The sequence below is a fragment of the Papio anubis genome, chromosome 2, assembly GCF_008728515.1.
Source record: "Papio anubis isolate 15944 chromosome 2, Panubis1.0, whole genome shotgun sequence".
NCBI lineage: Eukaryota > Metazoa > Chordata > Mammalia > Primates > Cercopithecidae > Papio > Papio anubis.
The window spans coordinates 39,714,444-39,732,996 of NC_044977.1; the positions used below are offsets into that span (position 1 = coordinate 39,714,444).

At 34.4% G+C, this 18,553-nt stretch overlaps 1 protein-coding gene across 12 annotated transcripts in view; it reads right to left on the minus strand.

Moving 5' to 3' along the window:
* Positions 1 to 18,553, minus strand: part of GSK3B (glycogen synthase kinase 3 beta) — a 262,572-nt gene that overhangs the window by 52,609 nt on the left and 191,410 nt on the right. For all 12 annotated transcript variants that reach the window (XR_004181673.1, XR_004181670.1, XR_004181669.1 and 9 more), the window contains one exon: positions 2,087 to 2,182. Coding sequence is in view for 8 of the 12 variants with exons in the window: in XM_031662257.1 (XP_031518117.1) it covers positions 2,087 to 2,182 (96 nt within the window). In the remaining 4 variants the exon portion in view is untranslated. The remainder of the gene's footprint in view (positions 1 to 2,086; positions 2,183 to 18,553) is intronic.

An 18,553-nucleotide genomic window follows, 5' to 3' on the forward strand; every position in this document is an offset into this window, starting at 1 on the left:
AAAGCTTACTTTATAAATTAGGCACAGTAAGAGGTTAACAATAACTAATAATAAAATAGAATAATTATAATATCTATAATAAAATAATGTGAATGTAGTATCTCTCTCAAAATATCTTATTGTACTATATCACCTATTTCAGACAGAGGTTGACCAAGTGTAACTGAAACCTTAGATAAAGGAGGACTATTGGCAATCTTGATAAATAATAATAATAATAATAATAATAATAATAATGGAGGATGGGGACTGTTAAATAGCATCTCATAGACTCAATTTCAGCATTATATTTGTCAGAAACTCCATAAGGAGGGTAATATGGGATGAATACTTAGATTATACCAAAAAGAATTTTTCCTTTTCCTCATAAACATAACATCATTATTAAAGAAAATATGAAAGTTTGAAAAGGTAGAACAAAGAAAATAAAATCGTGCACTTTCTTCTTAACCGAACTACTGTTGGCATTTTGGAATATTTCCCTGTATTTATTTAATACACAGAATTCTCTTTGTTGTTCTTCGCTTAACACGGCTGAAGTCATAGTATACTACAAATCACTTATTATAAACAATTTAACTTGCAGTAACTATAATGGACTCAAACTGTAATGCAGCCCCTAAATCCAAGTAGGCCACCTGAGATTTCCTGGGTTTAGAGTCAGGTGAGAATCCCTAAATATCTTCTGACCCAGATTTAAAATAAGCTTTGAATACAAAGGTCAAAGAACACTTTTGAATCTCAGACTATTTAGTGCTTACCATAAACTTTTAAAAAGGGGAGGCAAGATCGTGGTCTGTTGGCCAGGTTGTAGTAAAAGCTACAACCTATAATTCTGGCACTAAAATACTATTGAGGTCTTTGATTCTAAATAGGAAATAAAAAATTAGTAATGAGAATTTTCTGAAGATAGATAATGAGATTATGAGAACTTAAAGAAAAAGTAACTGGAATCATAATATACATAATTGAGAGAGAGAGAGAGAGAGAGAAACATACTTTGATTCTACAGAGTGTAAATTATTTCACCTATAGCCCTGAATTACTTCACCTCTAATTATAAAAGATCTATAACCAACTAAATGAACAGTATATAAAATGAATTGTTATATGTACATTTTAAAATACAGAAAGTCTCTCCTTAAAATACATATTATAAAGTTGATCATTTGTAACTCATGACACACACACACACACGCACGCGCGCGCACACACACACACACACAGAAGTTTAATCCCGGCTCTGTCACAAGCCATCCATGTAATCTTGGGTAAGTCACTTTGAATCTTTGGTCAGAGTTTCTGAACTTGTAAAATGACGAAGTTAGAGATTCACTCTACTTATAAACCCTACTGAGAAATTTTATATTTTTTCTCTTCATAATCTCACAAATCAAACTGAGGTGAAAACACTTTTTAATAAAATCTCTCTTAAAATCATTCCAATTAAATACCAAAGGAAAAAAAAAAAGTTCCCTGGTACATTAGCAATTATGCTCTTTAGAACTGGTTCCATCTAATGTTAAGGTTAGGTTTTTCCAAAGGCTAGTGACATCCAGTTAACCTATCAATTGTTTTTAATGTATACTCCCAGCAAGATTACATTTGCTTTCTAATCATGTTTCCAAAATGCCAGTAGGAAGGTAAACAAGAGAGGAAAAACACAAAATGCCATCTATAATAAGGTATGTGTTTTAACAGTTTAAAAGAATAATGTTTGAAATGTATGGTATGCTATATGATATTAAACTATACACCTCTATGTAAATTAACTTCTGAATTTTAGGTTGCCAAAATTTTATATAAGATCCTACTCCTAAATCATTAATTCTGTACTTTAATGATATAAGTACACTGTCCTTACCTTGTAAACAAAAAACCAGGCTAGAAACTGTCTACGGGAAATCAATGAGACTGAAACTATATAAAGTCAATGAAACACTCAAGTACATCTATACAACTATCTTTACATGCAGAACTGCTTGTATTCATGCAACTATCTGATCTCAAAATAGTTTAGTTTAAGAACGAGAAACCTGTTTTAGTTAACTATTGATTAATATACTTTAAAAAAAATCTGACTCACCTTAGTCCAAGGATGTGCCTTAATTTGAGGGAATTTAAATTCTGTGTAGTTTGGGTTCATTTCTCTGATTTGCTCCCTTGTTGGAGTTCCCAGGACCTAGATAAAGAAAGCAAGTTATTGCCATCTTTTCCTATATATTTAGAAATTTATATGTTTTAAGGCATTGGATTCACTTAAAAAAGGAATTCTCAACTTAAATAAAATACTTAACTCATTAAATACAGCAGTGCTATGATTTGAATATGTCCCCCAAGGCTCATGTGTTGGAAATTTAATACCCAATTCAACAGTGTTGAGAGGTGGGATGTTTAAATGGTAATTAGATAATGTCTCTGCCCTTGTGAATGGAGTCACATCATTAAAGTGGAAGCAGGCTTGTTATTTCAAGAGCGGGTTGGTTAGCAATGTAAGTTTGGCTCCCTCTCACTCTTGCCCTGTCTTGACTTTCTGCCTTCCAACATGAGATGATACAGCAATGAAGGCCATCACCAGATGTGGGCCCTTTGACATTGGACTTTCCAGTCTCTGGAACAGTGAACCAAGTAAATTTCTATTGTTTATATATTACCCAGTCTTTGGTATTCTGTTACAGCAGCACAAAACAGACTAAGGCAAACAAACTTTGTGAAAGCCTTTTATCTGTAGCTGACTACAGATTTCATGCTGTATTACCATAGACAGACTTCTATGATAACAATAATGTTAAATTTGGGTCATAAAAAAGATTACCATACTCATAAATATTCAAGTAAAAATCAGGTATATTTGTTTTCTCTAGAAAAACTATCTATTGCAATAATCACATCTGAGAGTACTTTTTTTTCACTTAGTTCAGTATAGCCAAAGATTATACAGCTGTCCCTTGGTATCCAGATTGTTTCAGGAACCCCCTGAGGATACCAAAATCCAGACACGTTCGAGTCCCTTATATAAAATGGCATAATAGTTGCATATAACCTACTTACATCCTCCTATACTTTAAATCATCTTTAGGTTATTATAATACTTATGTTATGATAATTCTTAAATAGTTGTTACATTGTATTGTTTTTAAGTTGTACATTATTCTTTATTAATGTATTTTTACATTGTTATTTTCTGAATATTTTTGATCTGCAGTTGGTTGATTTTGCCAATGCGGAACCTGTAGATATGGAAGGCCAATTGTATTATCAATATATCAGGCAAACTTTATTATAAACCCTCAATAATTCATTCAGTCGTTGAATACTTAGTGGCCCTTGTGTATAAGGAACTATGTTAGGACTTTTGGAGGATACAAAGAACAAGAGATTTCCTGCTACCATAAACTTACATATTTGTATGTCAAAAAAGTATAACTACAGTATACAACAAAAATGTATTGAGCACTTCATTGTTTCTAGAGCTATACTAGGGACTGAACAAAGGAAAGTACATAGACCTGGCTGTACAAGATGGGTGACAAGAAGAAACATTAAATGCTAAAAATTGAGGACTTTGAAGAGAAACACCACATATTACTCATCTTTATAACTATAAGACCTTGTATAAATCAAATTTGTTGAAATAAAGTATTAAACCAGTTACAGTTCAAGAATAATTGCACAGAAGTAGAAGAAAGGAATGTTAAGTACTAGATTTGTGGTGGCAACCAGTGAACAATCAGGCATAATTCTGTAACCATTCAGGGCAAAGTGAGAATTTGTTATGTTTTTGTTATTGGTTCTAACTCTCTAGACTCTGCTAAAACTTTCAGAACTTTATTCAAATTTTTAAGAGTTTGTTCTTTAAAAGACACTTAAGAAAATGAAAAGGTTAGCCATGAACTGAGGGAAAATACAAGCCCTCAGTTTGCAAAGGGCTTGTATTTTGAATATATAAAAAACTTATAATTCAAAATAAGACAAGTCAATACAAATCAGCAAAAGATATGTACAGACATTTCACCAAGGATGACACAGAGATAGCAAATAAGCACAAGAAAAGATGTTTGGCATCATTAATCATTAGGGAAATGCTAATTAAGACAAGATACCACTATCCACCCAATAAGAAGGCTAAAATTAAAGACTATGTATAACAAATCTTGGCAAGGATGTAGAGCAACTGAAGCTCTCACCATTGATGGTGGAAATGTGGAATGGTATACAGCACCTTGGAAAACAGTTTGGAAGTTTCTTAAAAGCTAAACACATATGTATCATACAACCCAACATGCCCACTCCTAGGTACTTACCCAAGAGAAATGAACGCATATGTTCATACAAAGACTTGTACACAAATATGCATAGCATTTTTTTTGCAACTGCTAAACAGTAGAAACAAACCAAAATGGCATTGACAAGTAAATAAATGGTACATAGCCACACAGTAAAATATTACTCAGTAATTTAAAAAGAACAACACGGATGAATCTAAAAATAATAAAGCTGAGTGAGAGAAGCCAGACCAAAAAGAGTACCTAAAGTATAACCACATTCATGTGCAATTCTAGCAAATTTTCTGCCTATAGTGACAGAATATCTACAGTTTTGAGAAGCAGGACTACAAAGGGACACTAGGAAGCTACTGGGATTATGAATGTTCATTATCTCAGTTTCATGGGTGTAAGCATACAGCGAAACTTATCAAGTTGAACCCTTTAAATGTGTGCAGTTTTTAAAAATATTTATTTCTGTGGATACATAGGTGAATATATCTATGGAATATATGAGACACTCTGATGTAGGCATACAATGTATAATAATCACATCATGGTAAATGTGGTATCCATCACCTCAAGCATTTGTCCTTTGTTTATTTTTATTTATTTATTTATTTTAGAGACAGAGTCTTGCACTGTTGCCCAGGCTGGAGTGCAGTGGCGTCATCTCGGCTCACTGCAAGCTCCACCTCCTGGGCTCACGCCATTCCCCTGCCTTAGCCTCCCGAGTAGCTGGGACTACAGGCGCCTGCCACCACACCTGGCTTATTTTTTGTATTTTTTAGTAGAGACGAGGTTTCACAGTGTCAGTCAGGATAGTCTCAATCTCCTGACCTTGTGATCCACCCACCTCGGCCTCCCAAAGTGCTGGGATTACAGGTGTAAGCCATAATGCCCGGCCTATCCTTTGTTTTATAAACAACCCAATTATACTCTTTTAGGTATTTTTCAATATTTAATTAAATTATTATTGTGTATAGTCACTCTGTTGTGCTATGAAATACTAGATTTTATTCTTTCCATTGTTTTGTACCCATTAACCATCCCTATTTCCCCCTCAACCGCCCTTCCCAGCTTCTGCTAACCATCATCCTACTCTCTATCTTCATGAGTTCATTTGTTTTAATTTTTAGCTCTCATAAATAACTGAGAACATGTGAAGTTTGTCTTTCTGTGCCTGGCTTAACACAATGACTTCCGGTGCCATCTATGTTGTTGCATATAATAGGATCTCATTCTTTTTGAGTGTGTGTGTGTGTGTGTATATATATATATATTTTTAAATCTATTTTTCTGTATCTATTCATGAAGTGTCCATGCTGATGAACACTTAGGTTGCTTCCAAACCTTGGCTATTGTGAAGAGTGTTGCAATAAACATAGGAGTGCAGTTATCTGTTCAATATACTGATTTCCTTTCTTTTGGATATATACCTAGCAGTACGACTGCTAGATGGTATGGCAGCTCTATTTTTAGTTTTTTCAGGAGCCTCCATACTGTTCTCCATGGAAGCTGTACTAATTTACATCACCACCATCAACATACAAGGATTCTGTTTTCTCCACATCCTTGTCGGCATTTGATACTGCCTGTCATTTAGAGATAAAAGCCATTTTATCTGGGGTGAGATATCTCATTGTAGTTTTGATTTGCATTTCTCTGATGATCAATGATGTTGAGCACCTCTCATATACCTGTTTGCCATCTGTATGTATCCTTTTGAGCAATGTCTATTCAGATCTTTTGTCCATTTCAAAATCAGATTATTAGATATTTTTCCTATAAAGTTGTTGGAGCTTCTTATATATTCTGGTTATTAAGCTCTTGTCAAATATTTTCTCCCATTTTGTGCATTGTCTCTTCAGTCTGTTAACTGTTTCCTTTGCTGTGCAGAAGCTTTTTATCTTGATGTGGTCCCTATGTGTAGTTTCTTGTATGCCAATTACACCTGTAATAAAAACTTTCAGAAATTATTTAACTATTAGAATACATAAAGTTTGGGTAAGATAGATGGAAGAATATTCTGAACTACAGAATCATTATTGACATAAATCAAAAGGGAATCTAGTTAAAAATAAACTGACCTTTAACTGTGTATAAGGTAATTTCTGAGCAAACTCCTAATGCAATTGGAAAGAAAATAAAAAGGTGACTGTAAAATATTCTAAATTATTAACACTTATTCTAACCCCTATTTCTAACATTGTTCTGGTGATAAGTGCATGTGTCTGTGTATGTGTACACATGTACCTGGTGAGAGGGTGAGGAGTGAAAAATGAGGGAGCAGTACTAATAAGCTTATCAATAATTCTGTCACATGCAACGCTACTGGATTCTTTTGAGAGCTGAAAACAAACAACGGTGGCAATGACATGAATAAACGAGTGTTTATAAATGTATACCTTCAGTGACCCTACAACCTACTGATTTCCATTTCAAGCTATTATACCCTAACAGAGAAATTCTTATACCTCTAAAGCAACATTGTTCATAATAATAAAATACTGCCAATAAAAGCAAAAATCCACCAGTAGAATTAACAAATAAATTGTGGCATAGTCATACAATAATATACTAACTAGCAATGAAGAGGACTAAACCAGAGCTACACATACCTTTATGGATGAATCTCACAAACAATGAATGCACACAGCATGACTGCCTTATATAAAGTTCAAAATCAGACAACACATAGTTTACATAGTAAAACTGTGTAAAACTAAATAAAAAACGTAAGAATACTCATCATTAAAATCAAGTACAGATTATCTAGTTTAACAAAGAGGATGTGCAAAAGGGGGCTGTGACTGGTATGGGGCAAAAGTAATTCTTCTACCTCTAATTCTTAACGTAAGTTGTAGTTACATGAATATTTACTATTGTACTTAAAATATATTTGTACATATTTTTTCATTATGATATATTTAGAAATAACCAAAATGACACTTCAGAAATGCCCACTCTTGAATCAGTATTTGTTGTACAGTCATCCTCTATATATTCAGTACTTTGCTAACATAAGACACAGTACTAACTCTCCAAAAGAAATGAGAATTATATGATGTCCATTAGTAAATGCACCTGTTTACTGTGTGAACAGAAATCACATGGACTTCTCAAGCATTCAGCTAACTTTCCTACAGAGGTTATGGGGGATAATTCAAGAGTTACTGATATGGTTTGACTATGTTCCCACCCAAATCTCATTTTAAATTGTAGCTCCCATATTTCCCTTATGTTGTGGGAGGAACCCAGTGGGAGATAATTGAATCATGGGGGCAGTTTGCCCCATGTTGTTCTCATGATAGTGAATAAGACTCACAAGATCTGATGGGTTTTATAAAGGGGAGTCTGCCTGCACAAGACAAGCTCCCGTCTCTTGCCTGCCACCATCCATGTAAGATATGACTTTGCTCTTCCTTGCCTTCTGCCATGATTGTGAGGCCTCCCCAGTCATGTGGAACTGTAAGTTAATTAAACCTGTTCCTTATTAAATTACCCAGTCTAGGGTATGTCTTTATCAGCAGCGTGAAAATGACTAATACAGTCACAATGTATAACGTAAGTCAGGACGTTCCTTGAAATGAAAGTTTTATAATTCTTGTTTTTTTTTTTTCACTTATAACCTAAGAATATTCCTAATGGAAGCAAATCTGTGAAATATACAATAAAACAGTTGAGAAGCATGTGCTTATACACAAAGTATGCTAAACATATAAACTTTTAATAATTTATTTAAGGTACACCGTGTGTGTGTACTCACTCTCAATCCTTCTCCCTAAACTCACTGTCTCACAGCCGCTTAGATCTAAACATTTTACCTAATATTATGTCAAGGAAAATTTCAAACAAAAAAGTTGTGAAAGTTTTACAGTGAACACCAACCCACTATATCCAGTATCCATATTCTCCAACTAACATTTTACTCTATTTGGTTAATCACATATCCAACCCTCTATCCATACATCAACCCAACTATTTTTTGATGCATTTCAAAATAAGTTGCAGATATCAGTACACATCAGCATGCATATAATTAAGGTTTGATATTTACAACTTTATAAGTATTTTTTACATACCCTGAATCCTCCTTTAATATACACCAGAAAATACATGTGGAAAATCTTTATCACAATGGGAAATAATCTGCTTTGATGAACAGTGATGATATTTAAAAAGCATTTTTTTTCTTCTGCAACTCATTCCTTTATAAAGATTTATACGCTTTTACTGTTGATTTGCATTTATTTCACCTGGGTTCCCCACTGGTTAAAAAAGGTTTCTTTATTATACTTACAATCAGTGGTCAGAGTTTTAACTAGGTATATTCTTTACCTTCAAAATGTAGTTATCACTGACTTTTAAGAGACTTTAACTACCAACCTGTAAATAGAATTGTTGTTGATGTATTCACTATAAATTATTTTTAAAAAGCAATTAACTAAAAAAAGTCTGTCAGCACAAAATGGCAAAGAAAATCCTATTCATCCATTTACTTTCACATGACTATGAATCACGAAGGCTATTAGATGGGAAACAGAGATCCTAACATTACAGTATGTTCCATGTTTAATTCAACTACTATCATTTTTCTAGTCTTTTCCTTATTGTTTTTTAAATCTTAACACCAGGTTCTCCTTAGGGTGGCTGACAGTAGGATTTACAACATATTAAAAAATACTAAAAATTCAAAAAGCTCTCAAATTTGAAACACTGAAGAATATTTTATTACGACAAGGTCCTCACAATATAGGAAAAAAACTACTTATTTCTGTTGGTGACTTCTAATGATAAACCAATTAAAATAAAACTTTAGGGAGCAATTTAAAAATGCCTACTATCCCTAGACGTGATCATGAATGGTCACAAAAAACACATTTAAAAAAAATGGAAACTAGATGAGAGATTTTCTAATTCAGGGGTCAGCAGACTTTTTCTGGAAAGGGCCAGAGAGTAAATATTTAAAGCTTGTGGGACACAAAGTCTCTGTCACTACTCAACTCTGCAACATAAAAACAACCACAAACAAAGTTTATTTACAAAAATGGGTAGCAGATTGTGTTTGGCCCCTGGACTCTACTGTGTTGACCCTTAACCTAACACAAACATTTTTAAACATGAGAAAAACAGACCCAGAAGGAGTATCTTTTCAGAGGTCGTAACTAGAAATAGAGCTGGAAAGGAATTTAAACCTTATCAGTGGTAAACAAATTTTAGGAGGTGGCATCAAAGAATCTGGTTATTGAATGTGGCTAGAAGGTAAACAATTTCAGTAGCTGTGAAAAATCTTGATGATATTAGGCATGAAGTAGTAGATTTGGAAGAGAAAATAATATTTGAGATCAGACACTCAGGAAGAACCAGGAGGAGCTCTCCACCAAGTGGTAGACATCAGATACATTACTTAGAAGAGAGCTTGAGGCTAAAAGAACTGCTTTGGTAGTACCTGTGGTATAAGCGCTAGGTGGCTGTGACAGTGCATAACAGGGAAAGCAGACAAAGAAGAGTGCTGAAGATGGGCATTCAAATATACAGAAAAGAGAGAAATTTAAACAGAAGGCTGAGATAGAAGTACAAGGAGTTGGGCAAGGTCCCATAAACAGTGACACCATGGGGGCCAAGGAAGGTGAACACTTAAAGGACAAAGAAGTATCTTATGACACAATGAATCCAGGCAAAAAATAAAGTCCAAAAGGTGTTCACTGCAGGTGGCCATTAAGATTTCCTTTCTGATCTTGCTGAGGTCATGAGAAGAGCAAGCCGACCACAATCACCTGACATGAGTTTAGTGGAATTAAGTTTTCCTTTCAAAACATACTGCCAGTGAGAGAAAGGAGAGAACAAAGAACAAATATTTATTAAGCACATAGCATGTAAGAGCAGTGTGCTAGATATATCAATTTTCTTTTCTCATTTGAATTTTGCAGATACAATATTATCTTCTTTTACACTTGAAAAACCTAAGGCTGACAGAAGTCTCAAGGTTACAATTTGTCAGTGGTAGACAGGGATACAAATGCATGTGTCACTGACTCCCTAAAATGGTCTATCCAATGTTAAGGGCAGAAAAGAAGGAAGACTTTTTACAAAATAACTTTTAAAAAGTCATTTTCTTAAACTACACTGATTATACCATAAAAAAGAAACCTGAATCCTTTTGAGTTGTATAAAATATATAAAGGTTTTGTAAGATCACAAGGCTATAAACAAGTTTCGAAAGTTAAACAGACTTTTTGGCAACTTAAAAAAAATACCGATTTAAATAAAATCTACCCCTATCACGGTAATTCAACTTAATAAAATGAGTATCAACATTATACTGAATGGGCAAAAACTGGAAGCATTCTCCTTGAGAAATGGAACAAGACAAGGATGCCCACTCTCACCATTCCTATTCAACATAGTACTAGAAGTGCTAGCCAGAGCAATTAGGCAGGAGAAAAAAACAAATGGCATCCAAATAAAAAAAGAAGTAGTCAAACTATTTTCTTTGCAGATGATATGATTCTATACCTAGAAAGCCCTAAAGACAAAGGTTCCTGTCAAAACGTTCCTGGAACTGATAAATGCCTTCAGTAAAGTTTCAGGATACAAAATCCGTAAATGAAAGTAAGTAGCATTTCTATACACCAATAATGTTCAAGCTGAGAGCTGAATCAAGAACACAATCCTATTTACAATAGCCACATATAAAATACCTAGGAATACCTCTAACCAAGGAGGTGAAAGATCTCTACAGGGAGAACTACAAAATGCTGCTAAGAGAAATCAGATGACACAAATGGAAAAGCATTCCATGCTCACGGATTGGAAGAATCAGTACTGTTAAAATGGCCATACTGCCCAAAGCATTCTACAGATTCAATGGTATTCCTATCAAACTACCAATGTCATTTTTCACAGAACTAGAAGAAACTATTCTCAAATTCATATGGAACCAAAAAAGAGCCCATATAGCCAAAGCAATCCTAAGCAAAAAGGACAAAGCCAGAGGCATCACATTACCTGACCTCAAACTATACTGTAAGGCTACATTAATCAAAACAGCATCATATTGGTACAGTCGACAAAAATAAACAATGGGGAAAGGATTCCCTATTCAATAAATGGTGCTGGGATAGCTGGCTAACCACATGCTAAAGAATGAAACTGGACCCCTATCTTTCACCATATACAAAAAGTGACTCAAGATGGACTTACGATTTAAATGTAAGACCTCAAACTATAAAAATTCTACAAGAAAACCTAGGAAACACTATTCTAGACATTGGCCTTGAGAAATAATCTATGACTGAATTCTCAAAAGCAACTGCAATAAAAACAAAAATTGGTGAGAACTAATTAAAGAGCTTCTGCATAGCAAAACCAACCATCAAAAGAATAGACAACTTACAGAATTGGAGAAAATAGTCACAAACTACACATCTGACAGGTCTCATACCCAGAATCTGTAAGAAACTTAAATCAACAAGCAAAAAACAAATAACCACATTAAAAAACGGGCAGAAGACATGAACAGAAACTTCTCTAAAGAAGACATACAAGTGGCCAACAAACATGAAAAAAATGCTTCACAATCACTAATCATCAGAGAAATGCAAGTCAAAATCACAATGAGATACCATCTCACATCAGTCACAATGGCTAATTAAAAAGTAGAAAAACAACAGATATGGTGAGGCTGCAGAGAAAAGAGAACACTTATATGCTATTGGTGGGAATGTAAATTAGTCCAGCCACTGTAGAAAGCAGTTTAGAGATTTCTCAAATAACTTGCTTGACCCAGCAATGCCATTACTGTGTATATATCCAAAAGAAAAATTGTTCTACCAAACAGATACAACCACTTGCATGCTCATCACAGCATTCTTCACAATAACAAAGACATGGAATCAACTTAGATGCTCATCAACAGTGGACTAGACAAAGAAAACGTGGTACATATACACCATAGACTACCATGCAGCCATAAAAAAAATTATATCCTTTGCAGCAACATAGATGCTGCTGGAAGCCATTATCCTAAGCAGATTACTGAATAGGAAAGCAAATACCGCATGTTCTCACTTATAAGTGGGAACTAAACATTGGGTACTTATGGACATAAAGATGGCAATAATACAAACTGAGAACAACTAGAGAGGGAAAGAAGGCTGCAAAACTAACTATTGGATGCCATGCTCAGTACCTGGGTGACAAGATCATTCATACCTCAAACCTCAGCATCACACAAGATACCCAGGCAACAAACTTGCACATGCACCCCTGAAACTAAAATAAAAGTTGGAAAAAATATTTTAAACTGTTAATAACAGAGGTCTTTAGCAACAGAAGAATACTATGAAGAAAGAGTCATCTAACTGGCTAAACAAGATAAAATTGAGTATAAAAAATCTAAAACTTATTTTAAAATGCTTTGTAAAATAAACTTAATAGAATGCCATGCAAAGGCTTGCATTGTATTATTATTTTTTAAAAGGCTATTATAGACTTCTGCATCTAGCTGTGATGAAATTCTGAACACTGAAACTGCCCCCCAGGTGTAAACAACTAAGAAACTGGCTGACAAACAAAATTCAACATTTTTAAAGAAGTAAGAAAATATAAGAAGAGAAAAAATCAAGTCAGTCAACAGACAGAGATCCAGATATGACAGAGATGACAGAATTAGCACATAAGTACTTTAAAATAGCTATTATAACAAGGAGAGAAATAGAAGATATAAAAAAGAACCAAATGGAAATTGTACAGTTAAAAAAATATAGTATGTGAAATTAAAACTTCACAGGAGAGGATTAACAGGTTAGACACAGGGAAGAAACTGAATCACTGAATTAAAAAAACAGCAATAGAAACTATCAAAGCTGAAGCACGGAGGGAAAAAACGTACAAATGTGACTTGAGTCTGATGGTGGGAAGTAGGGCAGATGCAGAAAAATTATTTGAAGAAACATTACCAAAACTTACCCAAACTTTATAAAAACCATGCATTATCCCACAAATACAAGAAGTTCAATGAACCTTAATGAGGACAAATACAAACAATACTATAAAAACTCATAATCAACTGGTAAAAGCCACTCATAAAGTGAAAATCAGAAACACATTATAGACAGGGCATATACAAGGTATCAACAGCTGACTTCTTATCAGAAACAATGAAAGCCAGAAGAAAAGAGAGATCTCTCCAAAGAATGAAAGAAAAATAAACCCTGGAAACCAATTCTGTCAAGTGAAAATATCCTTCAAAATAAATTTTTAGGCAAATAAAAGCTAACTGAGTTTGTCACCAGTAGATCTTCACCACAAAAAAGTAGTTCAGGATGAAAGAAAGACTTCCAAATGGGCATTCTGATCTACACAAAGGAATAAAGAGCACTGAAAATGGTAAATATGCAGTTAAATGTATGACATTTCCCCCTCATTAAAAAATTCCTCTTGAAGAAATTGCTTAAAACAAAGTAACAACTGTTGCAGGAAGTCAAGGACTCTGAACAGAGGGACTGGCTGGAGCTGTGGCAGAAGAACATGAATTGTGAAGATTTCATTTTAATATGGACATTTATCAGTTCCCAAATAATACTCTCATAATTTCTTATGCCTATCTTTACTTTAATCTCTTAATCTTGTTATCTTCGTAAGCTGAGGATGTACATCACCTCAGGACCACTATTGTGTCAACTGTACAAATAGATTGTAAAACATGTGTGTTTGAATAACATGAAATCAGTGCACCTTGAAAAAGAACAGAATAACAGCGATTTTCAGGGAACAAGGGAAGACAACCATAAGGTCTGACTGCCTGCAGCATCGGGCAAAATAGAGCCATATTTTTCTTCTTGCAGACGGCCTATAAATGGACGTGCAAGTAGGGAAGATATTGCTAAATTATTTTCCTAGCAAGAATTAATACTCTGGGAAAGGAATGCATTCCTGGGGGGAGGTCTATAAACAGCTGCTCTGTGAGTGTCTATCTTATGCTGTTGAAATAAGGACTGAAATACGCCCTGGTCTCCTGCAGTACCCTCAGGCTTACTAGGGTGGGGAAAAACCCTTCCCTGGTAAATTGGAGGTCAGATGGGTTCTCTGCTCTCAAACCTTGTTTTCTGTTAAGATGTTTATCAAGACAATATGTGCACTGCTGAACACAGACCCTTATCAAAAGTTCTGCCTTTTGTCCTTTGTCCTGTTTCCTCGAAGCATGTGATCTTTGTTCTTCCTTTTGCCCTTTGAAGCATATGATCTTGTGACCTACTCCCTGTTCTTGCAACCCCTCCCCTTTTGAAATCCTTTTTATGTGCTGGTTTTGCAGCTCAGGTGGGCATCACGGTCCTACCAATATGTGGTATCACCCCCTGAGGCAGAGCTGTAAAATTCCTCTCTTTGTACCCTTTCGCTTTATTTCTCAGCCAGCCGACACTTATGGAAAATAGAAAGAACCTATGTTGAAATATTAGGGGTGGGTTCCCCCAATAAACAACAAATATTGTAAGGATTATAACATGTAGAATTAAAAAGTATGAAAACTATAGCACAAAGAACAGGAAGGGGAATGGAAATACTGTCACATGGTTCTTGTTTTCCATATGACATTGTACATTACTATTTGAAGACAGATTGTAATATATTGATGCACATTTTAAATCCTAGACCAACCTCTAAAAATGCAACAAGGAAGTATAGCTTAAAAGCCAATAGAAAAAATAAAAACTACTGTTTTAATCCATAGGTGGCAGTAAAAGAGGGAGAAAAACAGAGGAAAGGAAAGATGGGATGTAAAGAAAACAAACACCAAGGTGCAAATCTTAAACTCAACCACAGTGATAATTATACTGAATGCAAATAGTCTAAGTACTTCAATTAGAAAGGGAGAAATTGTCAAACTCAATTAAAAAACACCTCACTATACGTCTGTAAGAAATGCACTTTAAATTAAAACACATAGATTAAAAGTAAAAGAATGCAAGAAGTTATACCATGCAAATACTAACCATAAGAAAGATAGAGTGCCTATATTAATATCAGAAAATGAAAACTTCAGGATAAGAAAATTAAACAAAAATAAAGAGGGGCATTTCCTAATGATAAAAGTCATTTTAAGACTAAATCTAAAATTATTGAGAAGACCATGTGTTGATGAGAATGTGGAGCACTGGAGTTCTCATGTGTTGTTGCTGGGAGTGTCAAATAGTAAAACTGCCTTGGAAAATAGTTTGGTAACCATACTTACTTACCATATGATCAGCAATTTCAGTCCTACTTTTTTATTCAAGCGAAATATAAACACATGTCTGCAAAAACACTTGTAAACAAACATTCACAGGAGCTTTACTCATAATAATCAAAACTCCAAAACAAGTCAAATGTCCACTCACAGGTGAACGGATAAACACATTGTGGTATACTCATAAAATAGAATACAACTCAGCATAAAAAGGAATAAACAGGTGATACAGACAACAACACTGACAAATCTCACAAACATGATATTAAGCAAAAAAAGCCAAATACAAAAGAAATATATTTCGTTTATGAAATTCTAGAATAGGCATCTGTAGTGACAGAAAATAGATCAACGATCACCTGAGACAGAAGATGGGAAACTGACCACAAAGGAGGATGAACAGGGTGACCAACCATCCCAGTTTGCCTGGGACCATCTTGGCAAACCCCTCAGTCTGGGCAAACTGAGACATTTGGGCATTCTAGGCTATAAAAGGAAACATTTTTAGGATGATAGAAATGTTCTAAATCTTGACCAGTGTAGTGGTTATATGGCTTTTTTTGTTGAAATTTACCAAACTGTCATTTAAAATGGCTATATTTTATTATACATAAATTATATTTCTATTAACTTGATTTAAAAAGTTAAAAAAAAAGGGACCATTATGTAACTTGTGTTGCCTTTACTAAATGCAAACGGATGTTTAACCTTCTTAAATTACTATTTATAAGGCTAGCATTAAAAGTATCAGAATCTGTCAAACCCTAAAATCAGAACTATTTTATATACAATATGCATATTTTTTTAAGAAACCAAAGATGAGACATAATCAAGAGGCATTTAAGAAACTTTTCAGTCTCTGAAGTTATTCATATTTCAAAACATTTATTTAGTGCCTATCCTCAAGAAGCTCTACGGCAGAGAGACTTGTACATAAATCAACAACAATCAGGTGACAATAGTATAGCAAAGTAAGTATAGGTAATGTGTGAGGTGAAAGTCCTACACTGCAATGGAAAGAGGAATGGATTCAGAAGGTTCTGGAAGGGGAGTCAAGAGCTGATTTTACTTAAGGAATGTAGGAGGCAAATGAGTAAAAAGTACATTCTATGCACACTAGGTGTGTAGGTGAAAACCAGCATGCTAAAAGGAATAAGGACTGGATTACAGATGGATGATATAATTAAAGGCTAAAAGGCAAGCAAGTAACAGATATGAAGAGCAAAGATTCTGAATGCATGACTATCTTTAATATCACAAACATAAGACATTTTAGCAACAATCCTATTTCAACCTCTGAGTATATCTTTAGGTTTTATATTAAGTTTTTATTAGGTTCAAAGTATATTTCTACCTGATTTACTCTGGCTGAATTCTACATTTGGAACTTTTGAAACAGAATAATTGAACAATAATTTTATAGATTAAAAAAGATGTTCGATAAATTCTCATTTCATACACAAAACAAGACTTAGGGTTCACTTGAATTTCAAGAGATGGAAATTTTTTTCCCCAAAACGTTTAGACTAAAGATATATACTTTGAGTAATTAATACTTATTCCTGGATTTCCTGAAAAATGAGTCCTTTTTTTCACTTAAAGGAAGTTAAACCACACGGAAATGTTTTATGTACTCTTCTGTAAGTATATTTCATACAAAAGAGGGGGGAATTTTAAAAACTATCACAACAATGGGAAGAGAACATATTCTCAGTTATTTATTACTAGAACTCATGATCTTTCCATTTGTTGCAAAAAGCACCAAGATCAGCCTGCCCCACCCCTTTGGGGATACTGTTTATCCCCTTACTATTAAATCAATCATTTTATCTGTTCCTAGTCCCACCTGGTTACAAATTTATCCAAACACGGAAAAATATCAACACAGGAATTATGAGTTGATAACTACTGTCTTCAAAGAAATAATATGGCCCAAGAAGCATGTGACAAAAAGCAACTGACAAAAGCTCTGAAATGCTAGTATTTCTTCCACAACCTTGTTTATTTTATAGTTCACCACCAGAGGTCGCCAAACTTCAGCAATAGAGGTGCACCTGCAGCCTTTAAGAGCGAAGTAAAAGAAAGTCTATTAGGAATGTTGCTGCTCTGCTTAAATCCTGCAGTTGCTTCCAACTGCTTACAAGCTAATGTGATCTGGCCACTGTCAACAGCTCCAGTCTTCTCTTTCCCAGTAAACTCATATTCTACCAACCCCACCAGGCAGAACCTTAAGTGACAACCATAAAGAAACACATGAAACCTAGTTTTACTAAATATTTATCCACTCCCTTCCCCTCCCTATCTGGTAAATACATTTTGATGTTTCAAGATTCAGCTCAATGGTTAGCTCTCCTATGAAGGTTTTCCAGACAGCACTACTCTAAGTGAAATGCTTCTGCCTTTGTACTCTGCTCAGACATCTGGAATAATACTGGGTTTGCCCTATTGCCCTCAATTGTTCCTCTCCTCCCATCCATCAGTCTCTGAAGCCCCTGAAGGCGAGAACCCTCTAAGTTCTTGCCCAGCACCTAGTAAAACTGGTTCACTAAATTAATGCATATAGTTAATGTGGTATGTATCTTGAAAGACTAAAGGAACGTATGGCTAGGCCTATAGACAATGAATTCAATAAAGGCTTTAAAAATGAAATTATATAACACAATATAATCATTGTATAAATGGTTGAATACCTAAACATCTTCATTTCTTTTCTGCATAAAAGAACTGCATATGGAAATTGGAGTGTTGGGTTATGTGAGGTTGGCCGTTATATCCTCATCAGTTGCTAAAAATTTTAATTGTTCCCTTTTTTGGCGATTTAACATTGCTATAAACTTTGCATACATGTTTTGTGTGGATGTAAGTTTTCAATTATCTAGTATATATACTTACAAACTGAATTGCTGGGTCATATAACTCAATGTTTAATATTTTGAGGAACTGCCAAACTTGTTCAAGGTTTGCATTATTTTACAACCACATCAGCAATGCATGAAGGTTCCAGTTTCCCCATATCCTCACCAACATTAGTTACTGTCTTTTTACTTTAGTCATTATG